The sequence below is a fragment of the Mastigoproctus giganteus genome, chromosome 3, assembly GCF_048544385.1.
Source record: "Mastigoproctus giganteus isolate SK-2022 chromosome 3, ASM4854438v1, whole genome shotgun sequence".
NCBI lineage: Eukaryota > Metazoa > Arthropoda > Arachnida > Uropygi > Thelyphonidae > Mastigoproctus > Mastigoproctus giganteus.
Window position 1 is genome coordinate 11,012,538 of NC_143577.1, and position 24,556 is coordinate 11,037,093.

At 37.3% G+C, this 24,556-nt stretch overlaps 1 protein-coding gene across 1 annotated transcript in view; it reads left to right on the forward strand.

Annotated features, from left to right (window-relative positions):
• LOC150087708 (putative RNA-binding protein 18) overlaps positions 1-21,602 on the forward strand; it is a 39,804-nt gene extending 18,202 nt beyond the window's left edge. The window contains exons 3-5 of the mRNA XM_090369910.1: positions 7,965-8,178; positions 8,677-8,747; positions 21,400-21,602. Coding sequence (XP_090226036.1) covers positions 7,965-8,178; positions 8,677-8,747; positions 21,400-21,598 — 484 coding nt within the window. The 3' untranslated portion in view covers positions 21,599-21,602. The remainder of the gene's footprint in view (positions 1-7,964; positions 8,179-8,676; positions 8,748-21,399) is intronic.
• The last annotated feature ends 2,954 nt before the right edge of the window (positions 21,603-24,556 follow it).

Below are 24,556 nucleotides of genomic sequence, written 5' to 3' on the forward strand. Positions count from 1 at the left end.
TTATGTTCCCTGTTGCAATATTTAAAATATACCCCACTTTTTAATATTGTTCGAAAACTTGCACTGACACCTGAGGCCACCACAGGTCCTATGCAAGTTTTGGTGATCACAGCTACTCTCTTAGTGACACCACTCTGATCCTCCTCAAAAAAAAACTGACAGCCTCACCTTTCTACTACTTGGTTAACACCTTTCCTTTTGTGGGGGGGGGAATGAGGATTCTGCACACTTCCATTGTTTTAACATTTGTTTAGCTTCAGGATCATAGTGATGGATCCCAGTTTCATATATGGTGACCAGCTGTGAAAAATTTCTTGCTTTTCCTGGACATCAAAAACATTTTATGTACACATTGCACCCATTTCTTCCTCTGGTAAGAGGTCAGAAGTCTGGAAACCCATCTAGCAGGCACTTTACTCATATACAACTGCTGATGGGTGACCATATACTAATTTTGGAACTTTGCAGATAGTTCTTTGACGCCAATATGGTAATAATTCTCCAGAATTAATGCTTTTATTTTTGAATACTCTCTTATGTTACAGCAGTTGCTGAGCATCCTGGGATTTCTTCAACTTGCACTGAGGTTCTTCCACATTTGAATGTTTATACCAATGTGCAACAACACTGTAACCTGGGCAGTCTTTTTCATGAATGGGGATCATTTCTTCATGGATTGTTTTGATTGTTTTCCCTTGCAAAAAGAGAAACTGAATAACTGATCTGTATTCCATTTTATCCATTGTGACACTTCAATTCATTCAGTGCTGCACAGTAAACATTAAGTGTTCTGATTGAAACCAAAATTTGTGTGGTTGCTGTAGACATTTCACAGTATCAAACAAAAAGTATAGCTATAAACATGATATATCACAAAGCAATAATGACAAGTTAATTTCATTTATAGAGCAAGTTGCCCTCTCCATCTGAATGTAGGTCAATCTACTTGATATACACTGAGTGATCACTGAATTATGACCACCCCTATGAAAACTGAATGCGACCCTTTGACTATGTGAGGTACGAGAGCGCGGAGTTAATCGACCTACGTAGCATAGATATGGTGTCAGTGGTTCAGTAGGTAGTAAAATTCCGAGTGTGATGGGTAAAAGTAAGGATTTATTGGACTTTGATAAAGAACAGATTGTGGGTGCTCGATGACCTGGTGCCTCGATTTCCCAAATGGATCTGGTGGGGTATTCGAGAGCCGCTGTAGTTAAAGTGTACCAGGACTGACGTCAAAATGGTCAAACAACAACCCAATGGAAAAACTGCAAAGGTCAGCAGAAGGTTGATGCTAGTGGTCTAACAACTCATACAGGCACAGCACTGTTGAAGAGTTGACTACCCAATATGGGTAGTCAACTCATGGGCCAACCCAGAACAATATCTGGCATGACCATATGTTGCACACTCGCACGTATGGGCTATACCAGCAGGTGACTCCTATGGCATTCTCTCCTAACCAAGGTTCATTGGCGTAAAAGACTCGCCTGGTGCAAAGAGCATGCAAGTTGGACATCGGATGAGTCACGTTATTTACTTCACACCATGGAAGGTTGTGTACGGATTTGGCATCAACAACATGACACTCTTGATCCATCATGCATGGTATCAAAAGTGCAGGCCAGTGGAGGCGGTTGTATGATGTGGGGCATGTTTCACTGGCAGGAACTTGGACCTTTGGTGCATGTGGAACAACGTATCAGTGGTCTCCGCTATTGTCAACTGCTTGCTGATTGTGTACACCCCACTATGTTACACTTTTTCCCGAATGGCAGTGGTGTCTTCCAAGATGACAATGCGCCGCGCCATCGGCCACTTGTAGGAATGGTTTGAGGAACACAGTTCTGACTTCCAGCATATCAATTGGCCTTTGAAATCTGCCCATAGAGCACTTGTGGGACACTATGGAAAGGCATATCAAGCGTCTGGATACAACGATCACTTCCATACCTGCATTGCTGACTACATTACACACAGCTTGGTTGGCCATACCTCCTGAACGCTTCCGACATCTTGTTGAATCAATGGCATGTTGGATAGCTGCTGTACTGAGGGCAAAAGGAGGACCTACGAAGTATTAGGTAGGTGGTCATAATTCAGTGATCACTCAGTGTATTTTAATATTATATAAAGTGCATACTTATCTTTTCTATATGCACATGGGCTGCTTTCAGACAAATGAAGCTGTTCAAGTCTGAATGCCAAGCCATGCCCAGTTAATAAAAATATTCCTTTTAAGCTGAATTGTAAGAAGGGTTTAAGTTTAGTATTACGTATTTTAACATTTTGGAAGAATGAGGTCTCATGACCATTTTCAGATCCTTCCATCTACTATTTTTCCAAACCCTAAGCAACTCGTTTATTTTGTATTTTTCTTCTTTTAAATTCATAGATGTATATGACAGTGAACTATCTGGGCAAGACCCAACACCTGGATCTTCTGCCCTAATATTATTTTTAGTGCAATAAATTATCCCAGTACAGGCAACTTCCATATAACACGGTACTTATATAACACGGTTTCACTCTAACACTGTTAAAGAATTTTGGTAAACCTCGCATAACAGGGTATTTTTGAGCTTTTGTGTGGGGGAAACCCTGCTATTATGTTGGATGTAATTTTTTAACCGTTTCCACTCTTTTTGAATCTCCACTGTTGACTTGCTAGTCAAAACAAAAATTATTGAGAAATCCCTGTATTTTATTTTTTTTTGGGAAATTCCCGTGTTATGTTCTGTGCTATTGAACTTGTGGAAAAATCTAGATTTCAGTTTTATTACTATTGGATAGCACACCAGGCCATCCAAAAGATTTAAGCCATCCAAACGTTGAAGTTATGCTCCTACCGCCACAGTTGTCTGGGTTAATACAACTTCTTTCATTCAGCCGTTAGATCAAGGCATTACATCCACCTTTAAAACTCATTACATCAAAAAATCGTTACAGTGGAATTTGAAAAAAATTGATTCCAAATCTGTTGAAGTAATGGAGGCATGGAAACATTTCTCAGTTGTGGACTGTATCAGAATCATAGCTTTATCGATGAAAGAAGTAAAACCATCAATGTTAAATACATGTGGAAAAATGTATGGCCGGAGTCAGTTCATTCAGGAAATATGGTTGAACTGGCAGGAAACGGAATCGGTGCGATATTAGTACTTGCTATGTCAGTAGAAGGTTTTGATGATATGACTACTGAAGCCCTCATGGGTAGCACCTTTGATAGAATCACCCCTCCCCCCCCAGGTGGAAAAGACCTGAGTTCGAATCCCGTCGATGATGGGAGGAATTTTTTGAGTCTTTTTCACAATGTGACTGAGTTAGTAGGGCTCAGGCAAGGGTAGCATGGTTTTTTTCTCTCGTAATCTCGGGGGTTTTTCGTCCAGCAAAATAGAAAATCAACCTCAGGACAAAGGCAATTTATAGACAATACACACTGAGTAACATGGCCTTAGCCGCCTATGCTCCTAAAAAAATACTGCCATTTACTGATTACTTGAAGACATTCAAGAATTACTGGCAGGAAAAAGAGGCTGGTAAAGTGGATTTGGTGGAAATGGCATCAGAGGCAAAACCAAATCAATTGAAAGGATGATAGCACAGATGAAAATTCTAAACTTCCAAATTTTACACTAAAAAGCAAATAGGAAGGCATAAAGCCAAGCTAATTATCCAAGCAATTAGAATCTTATTTTTTGAATGCAGATTCTTGAATGAAAGGAGCCCCAGATTACTGATTTTTTTAAAGAGAGTAGAAGATGCATGAAATCTAGAATGGTGTATTTTTATTAACATTTTGTTAACGATATATTTTTGTTAGCTTTTAGAATGTAACCCTGCCTTTTTATACCTTTTCTTAGTCCCATATAACACAGTTTCGCACAACGCAACATTTTATAGGAATGTAACTACTGTGTTATACGAGGGTTACCTTTAGTTGATCTACTTATAATAGGTAGATCAACTAGAAGCTTCCCTACAGTCACTTGCAGAATATCTGTCGACATTATGCAACATATTCTAATTACACACAAAAGAGCAAGCAAGCATGTTTCTTAATAACAGAGTTTGTTGCTCTTCTAAACCAAGCACCAGAAGCAAAGTTAAAATCTAGACAAACAAGCATTCATATAATACATTTAGAGCTTGACCTTTGATTTTCCAATCCACTCTAATAACTGGTCTGAGCTTGGCATACAAGAGTTTGATTTTATATTTTTTTATTTTATTATTATTTTTTTTTTTACGTGCTATACTTAGAAAAAGTAAAACACCAAATATCTCAAGCTATCAACATACCTCAGCGAGAGCACGAGCTAGCTCCTGGTACTTCACAACATTGTTGTAGCCGACCGGGCTAGCCAGGTAGGTAAAGTGCCTGCGTGGCAACCCAAAAGTCGCTGGTTCGATTCCCGCCTCGGGCTTGGATCAAAGTACTGCAAAAACCTTGGGAGGTGCATTATGGCCACAGAAGCCTATGCGCCAACAACTACCAAAAAAAAAAAAAAAAACAACGTTGTTGTATTTAGTTTTCCCTTAAGAAGCATATGTACAATTTACTACTAGAAACTGTCAGTTAATACATTTTTTACTCTGCAAAAGGAATCTTTTAAGACACTAGATACCTTATTTTCTCTCTCTCTCTCTCTCTTGCTTAGACCTAGAGTTCCCATAGATGATAGCTAAGTTATCAATGGTAAACCACTGATTCTGCATCTTTGAAATCTGGAACTGAGCCAAAAATTCATCTAGGACTGTTCCGAGGTCCAGAACTGATGAACCCTAAAGACAGTCTCTTTAGTTACTTAACTTGTTCAGTATACCTAGTCCTATTGTACTGTTCTTAAAGTAGTTCTTGAAAACATCATATAAATTACCAGCACATTCAGCTTCATAAATAAAAAGTCTATCCTACCAGATTGAGTCAAACACTCCTTTAAATTCAACAAACTATCCAAGCACATATTGGCCGGGATATTTTTCAAGGTACTTCTTCAGTACTTCTGAGAACACCATGACATATGGTGTTCTCAGAAGATTTTCTTTAAACCCATATTGTTTTTCACATGAGTTTTTTTCCCCATCGTATATGCACAAAATTTCTTTATAAAGAGATGTTATATACCTTTGTCAATAATGAAATAGGCCAGTATGAGTCTGGATTGTCTAGAGACTTATTAGCAGAACTTCAAAAAATTTCTTAACCAGATTTCCACACTAGGTCAAATTTCTTTTTTTCAAAGATGATTTAAAAATATCAAGAGCCACTTGAGCTTTAATTTTACAGAATTTTGTAACAACTTGAGCTTCTAAAAAGTCTATCCAATAGCGTTTCCATCTTTGACTAAGCTCACAGCCTCAGAACAGTTCGGCCGAGGTAAAGGGATACTCCTCAGAATTTCAACTCTGTTTTTCTGAAAGTGTTCCTTCATGTTGCTCATCATTATTGTCTCTTTGATCTTTGAGGGAACAACACAGTCAGTGGCATTCATTAATGCCACTGACTGTGTGACAAATCCCTCCCATCCAATCATCTCTACTCTTCTTGCAATTACTTCTACTCTTTCTAAAGTAATGGAGAAATCAATTAACCGCCAACTCTTAAACTACCTAGAAACCTTCCGTCTGATCAACGATCACCAGTATGGGTTCCGTCAGTGTCGATCCACTGGTGATATTCTGGCTTATGTTACCCATTTATGGACTAATTCAATGGAAAGGTTCGGTGAAACACAAGTAGTTGCTCTTGACATCTCAAAGGCTTTTGATCGTGTTTGGCATAAAGGTCTTCTAAACAAGCTTCCATCTTATGGTTTGCCAACTGTTTTTAGTAATTGGTTATCCAGTTTTCTCTCTGATCGCTCACTGAGGGTGATGGTAGATGGCCTCTCTGTCTTCTAACTTCTCCACTAATGCTGGTATCCCTCAAGGTTCTTTCCCCCACTCTTTTCCTCTTGTATATCAATGACCTTCTTCCATTGACTGGAAATCCTATCCATAGTTTTGCCGATGATAGCACATTGCATTCAACTTTCCATTTTGAGAAACCTTGTCCTGCTCAATCAGCTTCAACTTCTCGAAAATCTGCTACCAATTCCTTAAATGCCGATCTTCAGGTAATTCTCCAGTGGGGCAAAGACAACTTAGTTGATTTCAACCCTTCTAAAACTCAGTCTTGTCTTATATCTCGCAAAAAGGATTCTTCTGCTCCTATGCTTATCTTTAGTGACACTCCGATTTCTAGGCAAAATGATATATCTCTTTTGGGGATTACCCTGACTTCTAATCTCTCTTGGCACAAGCACATTACAAATATTGTTTCCTCTGCATCTAAAAAACTTGGTTTTCTCTTTCGCTCTTGGCATTACTTTTCTTCCAAACAGCTGCTCACTCTGTATAAATCGCAAATCTGCCCTGCCATGGAATATTGTTCCCACATCTGGGGTGGTGCCCCCAAAACCTCCCTCAGGCTTCTTGATTCCATTCAGAAGAGGGCAGTTAGGTTAATTAATGATTCATCTCTAACAGAGTCTCTCCACTCGCTTTCTCATAGAAGCACTGTTTCTGCTGCATGCCTCTTCTACAGATACTTCCATGGGCACTGTTCTTCTGAATTGGCTTCTATAATTCCCGCTCTCTCTTTCAAATCAGTCTGAACACGTGCCACCACCAGCCAACATCCACTTACTGTCCAACTTCGAACCCACAGAACCAACTTTTCATCTTCCTCATTTATTCATTCAACTGCCGTTTTCTGGAACCACCTTCCTTCGTACGTATTTCCTGAAAATTACAATCTACAGAAGTTCAAGTCCAATGTCAACAAATATCTTATTTCGCCTTCTCAACCTCCAACCCAAGCACGGTACTAAGTACTATAGGTTCTAATACCTCTCGTGTTTGGGGTTCACATAAAAAAAAAAAAAAAAAAAAAAAAATTATATCTGTGATTTACAGTATCCTTAGAGCCACTACTAATTGTAAAATTAATAATTTTAAATATATATATTTCTCTGTAACACATTCTTGCCAAGCATCCTTCTTTTCCTTGTAAAATACATGGATAGAGATCCTTCTTAGAATCCTGTATCTTTCTCTCTTTATGTCCAAGTCCGTTATCCCAAGCTTTTTGTTATGCTCTTGGTTGTTTTGCTATGTCTCGTAGTAGCATCAAAACCATCCTTTAAAACATTTTGTAAAAATTCAACCTTTTGTGATACACTATGTAATTCCCACTGAGTTGAATCGGAAAAACTTAATTTTTAGATCAAATCCCATCTGGCAAATTACACAGTATCTGTTTGTTATTTGGTTTTTAGGAGCATTAGCAACTAAGGCCATATTGCTCCGGGGATATGCGATGGTCATTCCTTGACATTTCCGCATCCTCCATGTTTGGTGAGCATGGGCTCGAACCCCGGTCTAATCAAGAAGCGTGTGCTACGCACTGCTGCTCCTGCCCACCTGGCTACGGAGGCACCGCACACAGTATCTACCAGTCTCATGTGCATTTCTGTTAGGTTTAAACAGAAATTTTAACAGAAAATATTTGTAAACATATGCACATACTGCTGTAAAGGCAATGAGAGAAGTATTAAAATTGTATTGATTACAAACACAAATCATTAGCAAAAAAAAAAAGGTTTTTAATGTAGCTAAATAATAGAAAATAAAAAATAAAATATGGTGCATGCTTTATTAGTTCTGAGTTTGGGGTTACTTTTGAAATGCACATAAAAAAAAAAATAAAAAAAAAATATATATATATATATGAAAAGTAATAATTTTTTAAAAACAGAAAAGTTTGCTTTGTGCTCATGTTATATTTATGCAAGGTCTTTGATCATTCAATAGCTAAAAAATCTTGTTTAGTAACAAGTTTTTGACCAAAATAATTACTTTCAGAAGATTATTTTGCTTGCTTATTTTAAATAAATTAACTATTTTTCTTTCATTAGATATCAGCTGATTAAAATATTACAACGACATGGAAGTGTAAAGAAGTTTGATTTTCTTTTTCACAAGTCAGGACCATTGAAAGGTCAGCCTCGAGGCTATTGCTTTGTTACATATGATACAAGAGATGAAGCAGAAAATGCCCTTGTATCATTGAATGGAAAATTAGTTTTATCAAAAAAACTAGTAGTAAAATGGGCACATACTGTTCCTAATGTAAGTATTTCTTAAAATTTCTCAAGTTCATTTTATTATAATCCACACTTTTTATTTTAATGATTCTTTTCTCTGCTAAGAATCTTTTAAGACTATTGAGAATGAAGAATGAAAGAATTTATATGATGAGAAATCATTAGGGAAATAATAAAGAAAAAATTTTGTGCAGACTGAATTTTTTTCTTGCTCTGATTATATTTATAAGAATACCTTAGTAATATTTATTAAAATAAAGTATCATATGTACTAAAAATCATATAACTAAGTTTGATTTATCATTAACAAACTTCTTAAAACTTTGTTTGTAGCTATTGCACCAGTGGATATATAAATTTGTCAGTTATTTTTAGATCATCCTGTGTATAACTTTGCTTTTCTACTTAAATTGGAAAATGAAGTTTTTTTTTTTGAAGAATTTGTTTTTATTAATTTGTTCTCTTAAGATATGTAATATATATATATATATATCTTACAAATTAAATTTTTTAAATAATTTAGGAAGAAGTATACACTAAAAAGCCATTTCTAGCACTTCCAGCAGTGAAAAGTGATGACAAACCACATAAAAAGTAAGGAAAACAATTTTGACTTTAAAAGGAATTCAAAAATCATAAAACCTATATTATGCAACTTCTTACTGCTGTAAATATTTATAATTTTGACATTTATGAAAATTCCCTGTATTAATAAAGCCTTAATAATGTCCTGTCATTTTTAGTGCATTTTAATTTTTTACATATACACTACTTGGTTTACCATTAGTAGAGGCATATGATGCAAGAAAGCAAGCTTATACAGTATTAGCCAGAAAAAAAAAAAAAAAAAAAAAAAACAAACCCCTTCACATTTCACCCATCCATTCACTCCAAGAGGTTTGTCCAGCACTTCCTAAAATTTATTTAAGCTATCAACTTCCAAAATGACAGATGGAAGTTTGTCCCAGCAATCAACATCACCTCCTGGCTAATGGTAAATTTCCATACATCTATTCTACAACTGTCTTTCCTCAATTTGAATTTATGCCCACTCAGGTGCAGAATCGAAGCAAGAGAGGAATCCCATCAGCAATGAGCTTGCTCAAACCATTGAAGGCCTTATACACCTGAATCAGATCACCTCGCAGGAGTCTAGTCTACAGATGCTGCAATTTACAGAACTTAAGCCTTTCTTGTTGAGAGCAACCCTTTGTTCTCCTCGCCAATCTCATTTCCCCTTCTATGCACTCATTACAGCAGCTCTACCTCTTTCCTAAAATGAGGCCTCCAAACTGTATGCAGTATTCAAGCCTGACTTATACAACAGGATAATCACCTCCTTATCCCTGCCCGCAAAATTCCTGTATATCATTGACAAGACTCCATGCCCTGCTCTGGCAGCCTGTCTACATTGCTCAGAGAACTTCATATCTGACTGCACAATTACCCCTAGGTGTTTTTCATTCTCTACTACCTTGAGTATAGTGCCGCACAGTTAGTACATTACTCTGGGGTTATTGCTACTCGTGTGCAGTACTTTCCATTTGTAAATGTTAAACTTCGGTTGCCACCTCTCAGCCCATCTGCCCAACTTTTCTAGATCTTGTTGCAGTAGCTTATTGTCATTACTATCATTAGGAACCTTGCCAACCTTCATATTGTCTACAAACTTGAATATTAAGGCTGATATTCTTTCATCAATATCATTGATAAATATAGAAAATGAAATTGGGCCCAACGCCGAGCCCTGGGGGACTCCACTAATATCATTAGTCAACGAAGAGCAGTGTCCATTGATTACCACTCTCTGTTTTCTTCCATTCAACCATCCCTTTATGCATAGCACTAATTTGTCCTTAATTCCAAACTACTCCAATTTGTACAGTAGTCTTTCATGTGCAACAGTATCAAAAGCTTTCCTAAAATCCAAATATATGTTATCAAAATTATTTTTTGCATCCAGTTCCTTTGTGACCACGTTGTAGTATCCAATCAAATTGATCAGACAAAACTTCCCCTTAACAAACCCATGCTGTGTCTGAATTATTACTGCAGTCTTGTCTAGATGATCCTTCGATGTTTTTTAACCAGTGGCTCAATCATTTTTCCCAGAACTGAATTAAACTAACATGTCTGTAATTATTCGTGTAATCTTTTGATCCCCCCCCCCCTTTTGAATTCGGGAAACATTTGCACATCTTTAGTCCGTGGGGACCTCTCCTGAGTCGAAGGATGCCCTCATAATCTGCTCACAACATCATGGCTAAGGGCCTGCTTACTTCCTTTGCTGCCTCCTTTAATATAATTGGATAGATCCAATCCACCCCAGGTGCCACCTTCCTTATTTTAACTTCAGCAATTTCTTCTCCACTTTGCTCTCAGTTATTACAAAATCATTTAGCTTTGTACAGTTTGATAAGCTCCTGGCCTCCACTTCCCTTCAGAATTCCTTATGTGTGGATGTAGATGCAAAATACTCATTCAGTTTGTCAGCTACCTACAGAATTATCAACAATCAAACCATTGATATCAAGTGGACCAATCTGATTCATTCCCTTCCTTCTAGAGTTTACATAAGTAAAGAAGTCTTTACTGTATTTCTTTGCATCCTTTGCCAAAGATATCTCGTAATCTGCATACCTTTGCTTGCCTAACCTCCTTTGGTTACAGACTATCTTATATCTACCATGGGCACCTCTGTAGCCAGGTGGGAAGGAGCAGCAGTGCGTAGCACACGCTTCTTGATTAGACCGGGATTTGAGCCCGTCGCTACCAAATACGGAGGATGCGGAAAGGTCAAGGAATGACCACCGCATATTCCCGGTGCTAATGCTCCTAAAAACCAAATAACAAACAAACATATCTACCATAGGCATCTGTGTCTCCTGATAATTTGTGTCCAATACATTTTTCTTCTCTGCCCCGAGTCTCATTAGTTCACCTGACATCCATTTAGGCCTAAACCTTGAACAGTATTTCTTAGTTGGTATGAAAAGCCTAGTAGCTTCCAAGATTAATTCCTCAAATGCTTCCCATTTGGAATTTGCTGTTGATAACATCATCATCAGTTGGTCCCACTGTATAGAATTTAAAAACTGTCTGAGACCACTGTAGTCACCTTTACGAAAGCAAAAACCGTTCCCTTTACCCCTAATGGTAGTTACATCTTTGAGTAAATCCCACATCAGTACCCTGTGATCACTGCTACCTAGTGATTCCTTTATCTGCAGATTTTTTTATGCACGAATCATCACTACTGATAATCAGATCAAGAGTATTACTCCCTCTGGTTGCCTCTTGAACATGCTTCTCTAGAAAACAATCATCCAATAAATCCACAGAAGTCTTGCTAGTGTGTGAGTGACTGACCTATAAGTTCCAGTCTACATCTGGGAAGTTAAAATCCCCCCCTTATAAGCCAATCTGTTTCTCTGTAGATTTGTTCATTGTATTCATCAACATCATTAGGCCTATAACACTCTCCTACTCTCAACTTTGCTTTCCCAGTGCTTGTATCACACCAAACTGACTCAGCACTGCACTCTCTGCTCATGTCAACTGGATGCACTTCCTTAGATTTTATGTGCATATCTAACATTGAATATCTTAAGCACATGCTTAAAATACTGTGTTAGATATGTACAATTTCAGTTTCAATTTTAACCTTTTCCAGTGAGTACTTTGAGAGCTAATAGGCCTCAAATCTATTTAATGAGAATTATTCGGTTATTTATGAATTCTGTGAAAGGTAAGGTAAGGTAAGCTGCAGCCATTATCAACCCACTGCAGGATGGAAGCCTCCTCAACAATTCATGCTGAGGGAAATGGACCATAATCTGCCATGCTGGTCCAGTGCGGCTTGGCAGATCTACCGTATTTAGTAGTCAGGGGCTTGAACCCCAGTCTACTCAAATAGCGTGTGCTACTGCACTCCCGCTCCTGACCACTCGGCTATGGAAGCCCTGAATTCTGTGAAAGCTGTCATTTAATTTTTGAAAGTTATTGAATCTTGGAATTAAATGCAATGTACGTTTCATTTAATTTTATATATAATTTAGTATCTCCTTCTCCCCCAAACACATATGAGGTCTGTTCAAAAAATGTGGACCACTGTGATATAGTGACAGTAAGAATACTTATGGGATGAGTGACTTAACTTTCCCTTCGAAATAGTATAATTCTGAGGCAACACACTTAATGTAATAATTTTTCCATTTTTGGAAGCATGTCTGGAAAGCTGATTTCAAAATTGCTGAAAACCGAGCTGCCTTATTACATTTTATTGTTTATGTTGTTGTCCAGTTGAGTGTCTTTTCAGGGTTTTGTATTGTCTAGGAATCAAATAAAAGAAAAAGTCACATGGAGCCACATCTGGTGAATAAGGGGATTGCTGGACTTTAAGCGGATTCTGTGTTCGACCAAAAATCTATGTACAGATAGTGATGAATGTGATGATGTTTTAACATGGTGAAGCAACTAATCTTTGGAGTTTTGCTTTTCAATCTTTATCTTCAAACCTCATCATGACAGCCTTTTGAAATTTCAACATAGAATTCTTTATTAATTGTTTGCCCCTCTGGAGCATATTCATCATGGATATACCCTCAGACTCAAAAAATGCTAGCAACATGGTCATCATTTTACATGTCTGTTGTGGGGGTAGGAGAGAAAGGGGTGGGTGGGAGAGAAAGAGGTTTCCACTGGATTAACTGCTGTTCGGCTTCAGGATCATACCTTTTAACCCACATTTCATCTGTATTTATGATGGATTTCAAAAATGTCTCATTATTTGTTGCACATTTAGACAAATCGGGAGTCATGATGGTGTTCATATTATTCCTCTGTTAATGGCCATGGGATGGACTTTGCAGAAATGTGCCTTGTGTTCAAAGTTTTTGTTAAAGTGGAATGACATTATCTGACAGAGATATATAAATTCTTTCAGCAATTTTGCAAACCATTAATCTTTGGTCATTTTATACCAGAGTTTACATTTGAGACACAATTTCATCATTTGTTGAAATTCAGGTCATCCAGATCAAGGATAATTTTTGACAAATTCCTTGTTCCCTTTGAAACGATGGCCAGTTGCAAATTTGTGTGGCCTATTGCAGTATCCCTATATTCGATTTTAAGACAATCAGCTGTTTCACTTGCAGTTTTTCAAATTTTGGAGCAACATTTAATTCATACACATTTTTTAGTGTATGAAAATTTTGAAATATGATGGGATGCAAAAACATGTCTTCATTATTGACTGATAATAACAAACTGTTTTAAGGTGTATAAGGCCTTGAATAGGTTCAGCACGCTGAATTCTGATGGGATTCTTCCACTTGTTCAGATTACGAACCTAAGGGGGCATAAATTCAAATTAAGAAAGGACAGATGTAGAATAGATGTGAGGAAATTTGCCTTTAGCCAGCGGGTGGTTTTTTTTTTTATGTGAACCCCAAACACGAGAGGTATTAGAACCTATAGTACTTAGTACCGTGCTTGGGTTGGAGGTTGAGAAGACGAAAGAAGATATTTGTTGACATTGGACTTGAACTTCTGTAGATTGTAATTTTCAGGAAATACGTATGAAGGGAAGGTTGTTCCAGAAAACGGCAGTTGAATGAATAAATGAGGAAGATGAAAAGTTGGTTCTGTGGGTTTGAAGTTGGACAGTAAATGGATGTTGGCTGGTGGCGGCACGTGTTCGGACTGTTTTGAAAGAGAGAGCGGGAATTATAGAAGCCAATTCAGAAGAACAGTGCCCATGGAAATATCTGTAGAAGAGGCATGCAGCAGAAACAGTACGTCTATGAGAAAGCGAGTGGAGAGACTCTGTTAGAGATGAATCATTAATTAACCTAACTGCCCTCTTCTGAATGGAATCAAGAAGCCTGAGAGAGGTTTTGGGGGCACCACCCCAAATGTGGGAACAATATTCCATGGCAGGGCGGATTTGCGATTTATACAGAGTGAGCAGCTGTTTGGAAGAAAAGTAACGCCGAGAGCGAAAGAGAAAACCAAGTTTTTTAGATGCAGAGGAAGCAATATTTGTAATGTGCTTGTGCCAAGAGAGATTAGAAGTCAGGGTAATCCCCAAAAGAGATATATCCTTTTGCCTAGAAATTGGAGTGTCACTAAAGATAAGCATAGGAGCAGAAGAATCCTTTTTGCGAGATATAAGACAAGACTGAGTTTTAGAAGGGTTGAAATCAACTAAGTTGTCTTTGCCCCACTGGAGAATTACCTGAAGATCGGCATTTAAGGAATTGGTAGCAGATTTTCGAGAAGTTGAAGCTGATTGAGCAGGGCAAGGTTTCTCAAAATGGAAAGTTGAATGCAATGTGCTATCATCGGCAAAACTATGGATAGGATTTCCAGTCAATGGAAGAAGGTCATTGATATACAAGAGGAAAAGAGTGGGGGAAAGAACTGAACCTTGGGGGACACCGGCATTAGTGGAGAAGTTAGAAGACAGAGAGCCATCTACCATCACCCTCAGTGAGCGATCAGAGAGAAAACTGGATAACCAATTACTAAAAACAGTTGGCAAACCATAAGATGGAAGCTTGTTTAGAAGACCTTTATGCCAGACACGATCGAAAGCCTTTGAGATGTCAAGAGCAACTGCTTGTGTTTCACCGAACCTTTCCATTGAAGTAGTCCATAAATGGGTAACATAAGCCAGAATATCACCAGTGGATCGACACCGACGGAATCCATACTGGCGATCGTTGATCAGACGGAAGGTTTCTAGGTAGTTTAAGAGTTGGCGGTTAATTGATTTCTCCATTACTTTAGAAAGAGTAGAAGTAATTGCAATGGGACGATAATTGGATGGGAGGGATTTGTCACCCTTTTTAGGAACTGGCTGGATATGAGCAAATTTCCAAGCAGAAGGAAAAACACCTTTGGAATAAGAAAATGAAAAAAGGCGGCAAAGAATAGGAGTAAGTTCAGGAGCACAGATTTTGAGAACAAGTGGAGAAATACCATCAGGACCTGGAGCTTTCTTAGCATCAAGATTCATCAAAATCCTTCTGATATCCTTTTGATGGAAGACCACAGGAGGCATTGAATGGACCGTGTTGGGAATGGTGGGAAGTGTTTTACCAAGTTCATTAATACATGAGCTGGAAGAAAAATGGGATGCTAGCAGGTCAGCTTTATCCTTGGCTGAAGTGACAACAGAACCATCTGGTTTGGTCAGAGGTGGAAGCAGAGATGGGCAAAAGTTGCGGCCAATAGCTTTGGCAAGAGACCAGAATGCTCGGCTACCATTAGGGCAAGAAGCAAGTTTTCTACTCTTAGCCTGTTCAAACTCTAGTTTGGACTGATTAATAACTGCTTTACAATTGTTGCGAGCTTTGGTGTAGGCAGAAAATGAAACTGAAGAATTAGAAACAAGCCAATTACGATATGCAACATTCTTCTCTTGAACAGCCTTAGCACATTTATTGGAAAACCAAGGTTTAGATAAAGGACGAGATTTTAAAGTGGAGTGTGGGATAAAGGATTCCATTCCTGCAAGAATAATTTCACTGACACGATCTGAGCAAACGTTGACATCAGGAGTTTTGAAACAGTAATCCGACCAAGGAAAAGAAGAAAAGAAGTCTCGCAGGTCATCCCATTTTGCATTCTTGTAATGCCAAACAACACGAGGTTGGGAATAGCCATGAGATAAAGGTTCCATTGGAGAAGAGACAATCACCAAGTTGTGATCTGAAGTGCCTAAAGGACCTCTCACTTCGACCGTGTACTTAGAAGGGTTGTTTGTGAGAAAAAGATCAAGCGTATTGACTGTATGATTAGGATTGTCCGGTATTCTTGTAGGTAAATGAACAATCTGTGCTAGGTCATTAGTAATTGCAAAAGCCTCAGCATCTCGACCTGCTGGGTCGGTGTGACTAGAAAACGGAAGCCAGCTGGAGTTGTGAACATTAAAATCACCAAGGAAAATTACCTCACTGTTAGGAAAGTTGGACTGGAGAAAGTCAAGTTGCAACGAGAGGAAGTCAAAGAGCTCCAAGTGATTAGTGGAGTTGGGAGAACGGTAGAGACAACAGATGAATTTGACACAATGAGGTAGAGAGATTTTAAGCCAGAGAAGATCAAAGAGAGGAGATTCCAAATTGCCAAGTCTCTGACAGGGAATATCAGAACGGACATATGCACAAGTACCACCTTTGAGGCGAAAGGAATCATACAGCGAATAATTTGGGCATCTGAGATGAACAGTAGTTGAATCAACTGATAACTGAGATTCTGTCAGAAAAAGTACATGGGGTTTGGCAGACTGCAAGTGGAAATGGACATCGTTGAGATTAGAATTGAGACCACGTATATTTGTGAAATGAATTAGGAAATCCTTGGGAGGTTTAGATCTTTTCGCAGATAAGCTTGTTCTATTAGTTTGACAATTCATGGTGTATTCAATAGTAAGAAAAAGTGGGTGGGATATGCTGTATGAAGTAATGAAATTTTTGGATATGGCGTACATGTGGGAAGAATATACCCAGATCCTTGACATAACGTGGCCTCGACAATGCTCCCCGCATACACACTACTCGGACTCCCTCCAGTCACTATCTGGCAGAGTAGAGGTAGCAAGATTATACACTAGCTGATCCGGAAGCCTCCTAGAGAGTTACCAATAGGTTCGGTCCGGTGTACTAACTAGCGGCCGGCCTGCGAAAACCGTTTTAGAGCTGTACCCTCGAAATGTAAGGAATATTGGATCTCGCCACAACGTTCATCATAACCTCAAAAGTCATCAATCATACTGCATGATGGAAGAGATAGGGAAGGGTTGACCGGAACTTAGCTCTAGAGACTAAACATGGGTTCCACCACTTCAAGCCTCCAATAAGCAAAGTGGTGGTATTTCACCGGTTGATGAGAGTCATCTACCACCTAGTACTGCCTGGTAACATAGAGGGGCGGCATTCCTCCATGTGGTGTGGGCGCCACACCTCGACCCCTGCTTACGTTGGTTCACACCTGGGTGGTCACCCACCATGTGCTTGTGCATGGAGGTTATACCCAGGATTACTAACAGTCCCACCATCGTGAAGGTGCAAGCAGAGGATTTGGTTGTCACAGACCGTCCGGACTTCGCCGAAATTGGGTCCACTTGACTTGAGTGTCACCCGAATATCAGTTCCATCAGCGTTTTAGACTCCCAGGTAGCAAGTACAGCTTGTCTGGCATATCTGAGAGAATGTCTGTGACAACCTCAAGGACCTAATTGCTGGAACAAACTTCCATCTGTCGTTGTGGAAGTTGATAGGTTGAATAAATTTAAGGAGGAACTGGACAGGCATTTGGAGGGAATGGTGTGATTTTTTTTTTTTTGGCTGATGCTGCATAAGCTCATACACTTGCTTTCTTGCATCACATGCCACTACTACTACTACAAGTTAACAGCTTGGTGGTAAGAATGAAACATGTCTAAACATGTTATTCTTTGCTGCAGTGTTCTGTTTTCTCAGCCTTGAACAACAAGCATGGTCCAGATACTTTTTGAACAGATCTCATATATGTGCCCACAAAATCTTGTAGTTCCCACAGTTGATGTTGTGATATTCATCTCTGAAGTTGATCAGATATGTATACTGTTTTTTTTTTTTTTTTTAATCAGCATACAAGAGTAGTGTTATGCTTATGACAAAACCTTGTCTGTACCTCCCCCCCCTCCAATTTTATAATTGTAAACTAGGAAGGAATTTGTCTTTGTTTAAAATAAAAAAAAATAATTAGGAATATTGCGGAAAAATGTCATATTTGTTTACATCATTTAAGTGTACAGTAGAATTAAAATTATAACCCTGCAGTCAAGGCAATATGAGTTGAAAAGAAGGGCAGAAAGGGACCCTAATTTCATAAATTGCATTGTTACTGGTGATGAAACATGGGTGTTCCACTATGACATCAGTACAAAATTATAGTTGTCCTAGTAGAAGAGGCCAAACTTCCTGTACAAAAAATAAAGCACAGTGGATTTGGTAAAATATGAAAATGCCATGGTTGTGTTTGTTCCTTTCTCTTGATGGTTAGCCCTTGAAAAATCACAAGATCTGGGGGTTGCATTTATGCATACACTATCCTCCATCATGTCTCGATACATGATGGAAGAAAAAACATCTATTTAGAAAAAAGAAATTTTTGATATTGAGTATGGCACCGTGGTCTTTAATGAAACAGTGGATTCCGGTTATTTGGGCCACTGGTTAATCGGGGCAGCCGTTTATTTGGGGCAAATCTTAAAAAACAGAACCCAATCGAGAAAATAGCCAGGGTTTACTTCGCTTAATTGGGACAACATGCCGTTTAATCGGAGCAGGAGACCGCAGCACTGGAAATTACCTTACAATTGTCTCCGACCTTACTACATGGTTCTGTCGGATTTCTGGAGGTCACAACCATAAAACAATAAAAACAATTAGCAGTCACCTGTTTATTGGGCTTTTCTGCTAGTGCAATCTATCATAAGCGGATAGTAAACTCGACCTTACTGAATTTGCGATAATACCAACAGCTGGAACTCTGTGGGTTATTATGGTGAAATGTGTTTACACTTCCATGGAATCTTCAATCATATAAAAAAATTAATTTTCAGAATCTTCTCTTCATTCCTATTTTTAAAGCTTCATAACTTGTTACTCTGTTCTCAGTTGCATGTATCGTGTTATTTGCAATGTGTGTGTGCCGTGTTCTTTGTTATTGATTGCTTATCTTTTTACTGTTTTAAATTTTAACCCCTACCCACAAATGTCAGTGAACAGAAATGTCAACTAGTTAGTATGTACATATTACAGTATGTATTAATTATTCTGATTATCATGTATATTCTTCTGATTTTCACGTATCATTTAATTTTTTAATTGGTAAGGTAATAAAGGGTAAATTTGTGCTTAATATATCTTTACTTTTATAGCCTGTGGATAATATTCCTCCTATTTTCGCTAATTAGAATTGCTGTTTTGTGAATTCTAATTTGTGAATAGAATTAAAAATCAATTCACAAACGTGATCACAATGACCGGTGCTTACTACACATCGTATAGTGAACGGTACTTTACTATGGTGAGTCCATCGTAACGTGATTTGATTGCAGAGTGAACCAATTGTAAAGGGGGGGGGGATCCATTGTATTTTTAACTATTTATGTGAAACTTTGGATAATTGGGGCAGCTGCTTAATCGGGCCAAAATGCACTAATCCCGATGTGTCCCAAATAACCGGAATCGACTGTATTATTAATCCTCTATAGAACTTGTACAAAGTGTCTACCAGACACTTCCTACAAGTTTTTATTAATGTGGAGACCGGAATCTTGCTCTGCTTTTCCCATAAGGCTGTGGTTAGTTTCTGCTTGAACTAACAGAGACTAGCCACAGCTGCAGAACTGATATATATATATATATATATATATACACACACACGTTAGTTTAAGCAGAGAGTTTTTTTTCTCAGTTTGTTACAGATCATTCCAAAGGTGCTCATTTGGATTGAGATCTTTCCATTATACTGATTGTGCTTTGAGACTTAGTGCATTGTCACATTGATACATATATGCCCCCCTCCCCAAAAGAATTTTCATATCAGAAATCTGCATACATGGTTTTATATGGCAACTCGTGGACAAAGTCCAAACCACAAAAGAGGACCATACCATCACGCTACCACCACACTTCATTATTGGTGCACTAGTGGGCGAAACCATTCTTCAAGTATATGCTATACTTCGTTTGTTTATTACTGATCTTATTGCCTCTTGATTAGCTTATGCCTTTGTGATTTCATCTTACTGTCTACTGGGGGGGGGTATTAATGGTGGTCTACCTGGCTTGGGATGATTAGCCACATTACCTTCTCTATTTCATTGGTGTAGGATGTTTCCAACAGTTGATTTTTGATGTTCCATTCTTTCTGAAAACTTATTGCACTAATCATACTTTATTTGCACATCATAGGGCCTCCTTGCCATATTGTACTCTTAACCTGTGGAGAATTTCAGATGGTTTCATGTTCCCCTTTTAATAGAAGTTTGTTGATACAGTACTGTCCTGCACTCAAAGTGACTGTGCCTACCATATGACAGTTGCACCTACTATCACATCTGCTATGAAGAGTCTTTCGCATCCCCTTCTGTTCCATACAAATAATAGCATACAAATAATAGTAACAATAATAAAAATTAAAGATGATTATAAAAAATAATAATAATAAACATGATGATGATATAAATGTTGAGACTCTGAGATATAAGACTTTGCAGTTCCTTGAGTTGAATAACCTAGTTGGCTGGGTGGCATTCTTAAAGATCCATGTTGGAGCATGTGATGATCCTATTCAGCAAGATTGCTATGCTTGCTGGATGATCTGCTTGCAGGACATTGGGGGGGATGATATCTGACTGGTGAGTAGTTGGCTATAAAAATTAGCCTCCTTTACATGATCAAGGACTTTGTTCTTCTGATTCCAAGTGCTTGTGCCATGGCACAAGTATGATTAGTGCAATAAGTTTTCAGAAAGAATGGGGATGATATCTGACTGGTGAATAGTTGGCTATAAAAATTAGCCTCCTTTACATGATCAAGGACTTTGTTCTTCTGATTCCAAGTGCTTGTGCCATGGCACAAGCCCTTGGAATCAGAAGTAATGTTGTAGTGAGTGGTGGAAAATGAAGCTTGGGCATTGGCCCCTTTCAACAGACAGTATTTAGTGGTGTACATGCACTTAAAGTTGGTAGGGTGCAGCTGTGCCTCATATTTCTATTCCATATGGTAAGGTAGACTGTGGAGATGAAGAATCTCTTAAGGATGGTGGGACCTTGAATATGTAGTAATTGCTGCTTTGAGATCTACCTGAAACAAGAAAATTTGGTATTGATAAAATCAATACCAAATTTTCTCAGGTCAGGGTAAATCTTGAACCATCCTTGTATTTTGTTTCTGTGTTTATGACTATTTTTGTTTTTATGTGCTGTGCAGCTTCCCTTCCCCCCCACTCACTTTCTTAATCTATGGGCACTTGGATTTTTTTTTTCCTTTGTTTTGTTTAGATTTATTAGAGGAATGATTATTTTTGTAATTATATTATCAAATTAAATTCTTTAAAACTCAATGATAATTTTAAAATATGCTAAGAAAAATTAAAGTAGTGCAATGCATAGCTTACATTGAAAATTAAATAATTCTTACACAAATAGTTATGTATATTCATCAACTATTTTGCTTTTTAACAGTTTAAAAGGCCAAATTAGTGCCATAGAAGCCAAACTAAAAGCTATGGAAGAACAAAAAGATGTTGAGCTTGAACACTGTTTACTCTCTACACCTGGCATAGCAAATCATCAGCAGAAGAAGTTCTATGGTCATCATAGGACAAAAGGCAGACCATACAGTAGGAAGGACAATAGGAAGCATATACATCTTAAGAGATGACGCATGGTTGGTTTGTGTGTGTGTGTGCTTTTTTAAGTTGTTATCCTTAATTAAAGATAACTTGCTGAAGAAGTGACCAGATTAACTCTGATATTTAGGAATTTATCTCTGTTATCCTGGGGTGACAGAGTTATCCAAAGAAAAATGACTTATACTAAAAATGCATTATATTTTCCTTGACAATTCATTAAGAAGTTATTCATAACCCATTAAATACAATAAACAATTGTGTGATGCATTATATCATCTGCTGTCTTATAATTATTGTGAATAATGGTGTAAATAATGTGCAGCTCAGTAATGATGCCACATTAAGAATCGGCCTTCTGTCCAGAGTTTGAACAGTTTGGATAAAATGAACTTCAGAAAGGTTAGGTTGTTGTTTTACCAACTAATATGCAATAATACTCTGATTTCATTCGTTATACAAATTTTATTATAAGTATTGAAATATGTTAATACATTATTATCCTGCACTTCTTCAAATATTCAGTGGTATTTGATTATGAAATAAATAAATTATTAAAATATTGGCTGATATTTTATCATAACTTTTACTGTATGGTTTTGACTTGAATTCTATAATTATCTATTGAGTGATGATGATTTCAAAGTGAATGCCATTTTTGACATAATATATATATTTCTGTAAGTGATTGTCAGTGTCAATTTATCTATAGATATTACTAAAATAGTTGTTTTGGAAGAAAGGGGGAATAAAAGAAAGAGATAAATAAAAAAAAAAGTTGTAAGTACCTATAAAAATGGAAAGCTTCAGTGCCTAAGATTAAGATCAGAATTTTCATCTGCTGGATTGACATTTCAGATAATGAAATGTTTTTGAATAATGGGAACCATCTACCTCTCCTTTAAGTGCAGTTTCTGTTTTAAGAAAATCTTAATATACATAATCTGTAGACTGAATAGCATAAGCATTAAATTTTTTTCTAAAAATCAAGATTTTCTGATGAATCTCACTTCTTTTCCTAATGTTATTGACATGCTTGAAGTAGGAGCACAATAAGTTAATGTAGTAGCTGCTAATGCTGTAAAATTGTCCTTCATTCTCTGTAATGGGCAAAACTGAGTTTTCCACAGTTATATATAACAAATGAGAAAGAAAAGAGAGCAGATAAAATGTTATGATCCCTGTGACTTCAAGCTGTTTTTGAAGTATTGCATGAATGAGATAATTAGAATGTGTAACCAAGACAGTGCTTTTCAATCACTGGTATATTACTAATGAATGTAAACCACACAATTTTTTTGTTAATAAATTGCCAAATCTTATTAAATATGCTAATGTATATGCTTAAGTTATAATAGCAATAGTTATTGGCTGCTATAAAAAGTGCTGCATTGGTATTTAGAATATATTTTCTAAAAGCAATATTTGGAAAGAGAATGAAAATACTTTAAGATAAACAGAAACTCACTAAATTAGTTTTGCTGCATAGAAAACTTGTTTTCTATGCAGCAAAATAGTTAAGTTTACTTAGTTAAATTTACTAGTTTAAGTGGCATAAAATAGAATTAATAATAAAGGAGGTTGAGCAGACTTAATGATGAGGAATATATTATCTTTCTGGGGGGGGATAATATGTTAAAGGAGAAAATCAAATTAAGGAAATGGCTTGTAGAGAACTTATGTAAATTTAAAGCAGCATCAAATAAGTTTCTGGAGGAGGTCAATAAGACATAAAAGCAGAAAAATATTTTTTTCTGCAGTGAAAATTGTGCTTATTTGAAACAATCCAATCCACTTAGTAACCAGCTATTCTTAGACTTTATAATTCAGGCTAAAATTTAAATCTTTATTTTATGGTGTGCACATATATGTCAGTGATAATCCAGAGTAAATCTCAGACCATTATGGAAAAATGGTCTGAGATTTACTCTGGACTATGGAAAAAGATATGCTAAGTACCATAAAACAAATGCAGCAATTAATGCTACAATTATGATTATACTCGGGAAAGTATGATTCTGCTGTTTGAATAATGAGATACTCTAATATTCAAAATAAAATAAAAACATAAAAATAAGAAAAAACAAAAAGCAATGCTAACCTCATTCTCAGCAGCCCAAATGCATGACTTCTTGCCCTAGGAGATGCACCTTCTCATACCCATTGTGTCACATGATAATAAAGATAGAAACAGAATTAATAAAGACAGGGAACTCACAAGCACCACCTCTTAAAAGGAAATGTTAGCACTTGTGAACTCTGAAAAGGATTGTATTTAAGTTATTGACCAATCTCCAGTGACATAGTAGTAGTAATAATGGAGGCATGTGATGCAAGAATGCAAGTGTTTGTTATTGTTTGTTATTTGGTTTTTAGGAGCATTAGCAACCAAGGCCATATTGCTCCGGGATATGCGGTGGTTCACAGGATCATTCGCTGACCTTTCCGCATCCTCCGTATTTGGTGGTGATGGGCGACGCAAGTGTATGAGCTTATGTAGCATCAGCCTGAAAAATTGGGCTGATGTCAATGGAAATCCCTATAAGATCTGAACTAAGAAAGAAAATAAAGACCAAAACTCAAATAAAGAAAAGAAAATAAAGACCATTTCCCAGACTGAAATATATATTCCTTTTCAGAGTTCACAAGTACTGATGATTCCTTGAAGAGGTTGTGTTTATGAGTTCTATTTTTTTATTAATTATAAAGTGGTGCCCTTGCTTTGGAACCTGACTCATGGATAGTGAACTGGAAAAAAATAAAAGGGGAAAAAAAAATCATAATGCTGGTATCTATTTGGAGCAATTTTTTGCCCATATCCGGTCTTTTAAATAGTCTCTAGAAAATTAAGTTCGCTCAAATAATCCAAAATCTGTGCCCTGTTTATAATCCATTCTAATGACTAGCAAGAGAAAACTTTCAGTAGAAAGAGTTGATAATTGAGAGCTATTAAGTGCTCAATAATTCCTGTATTCTATTATATTATAAAT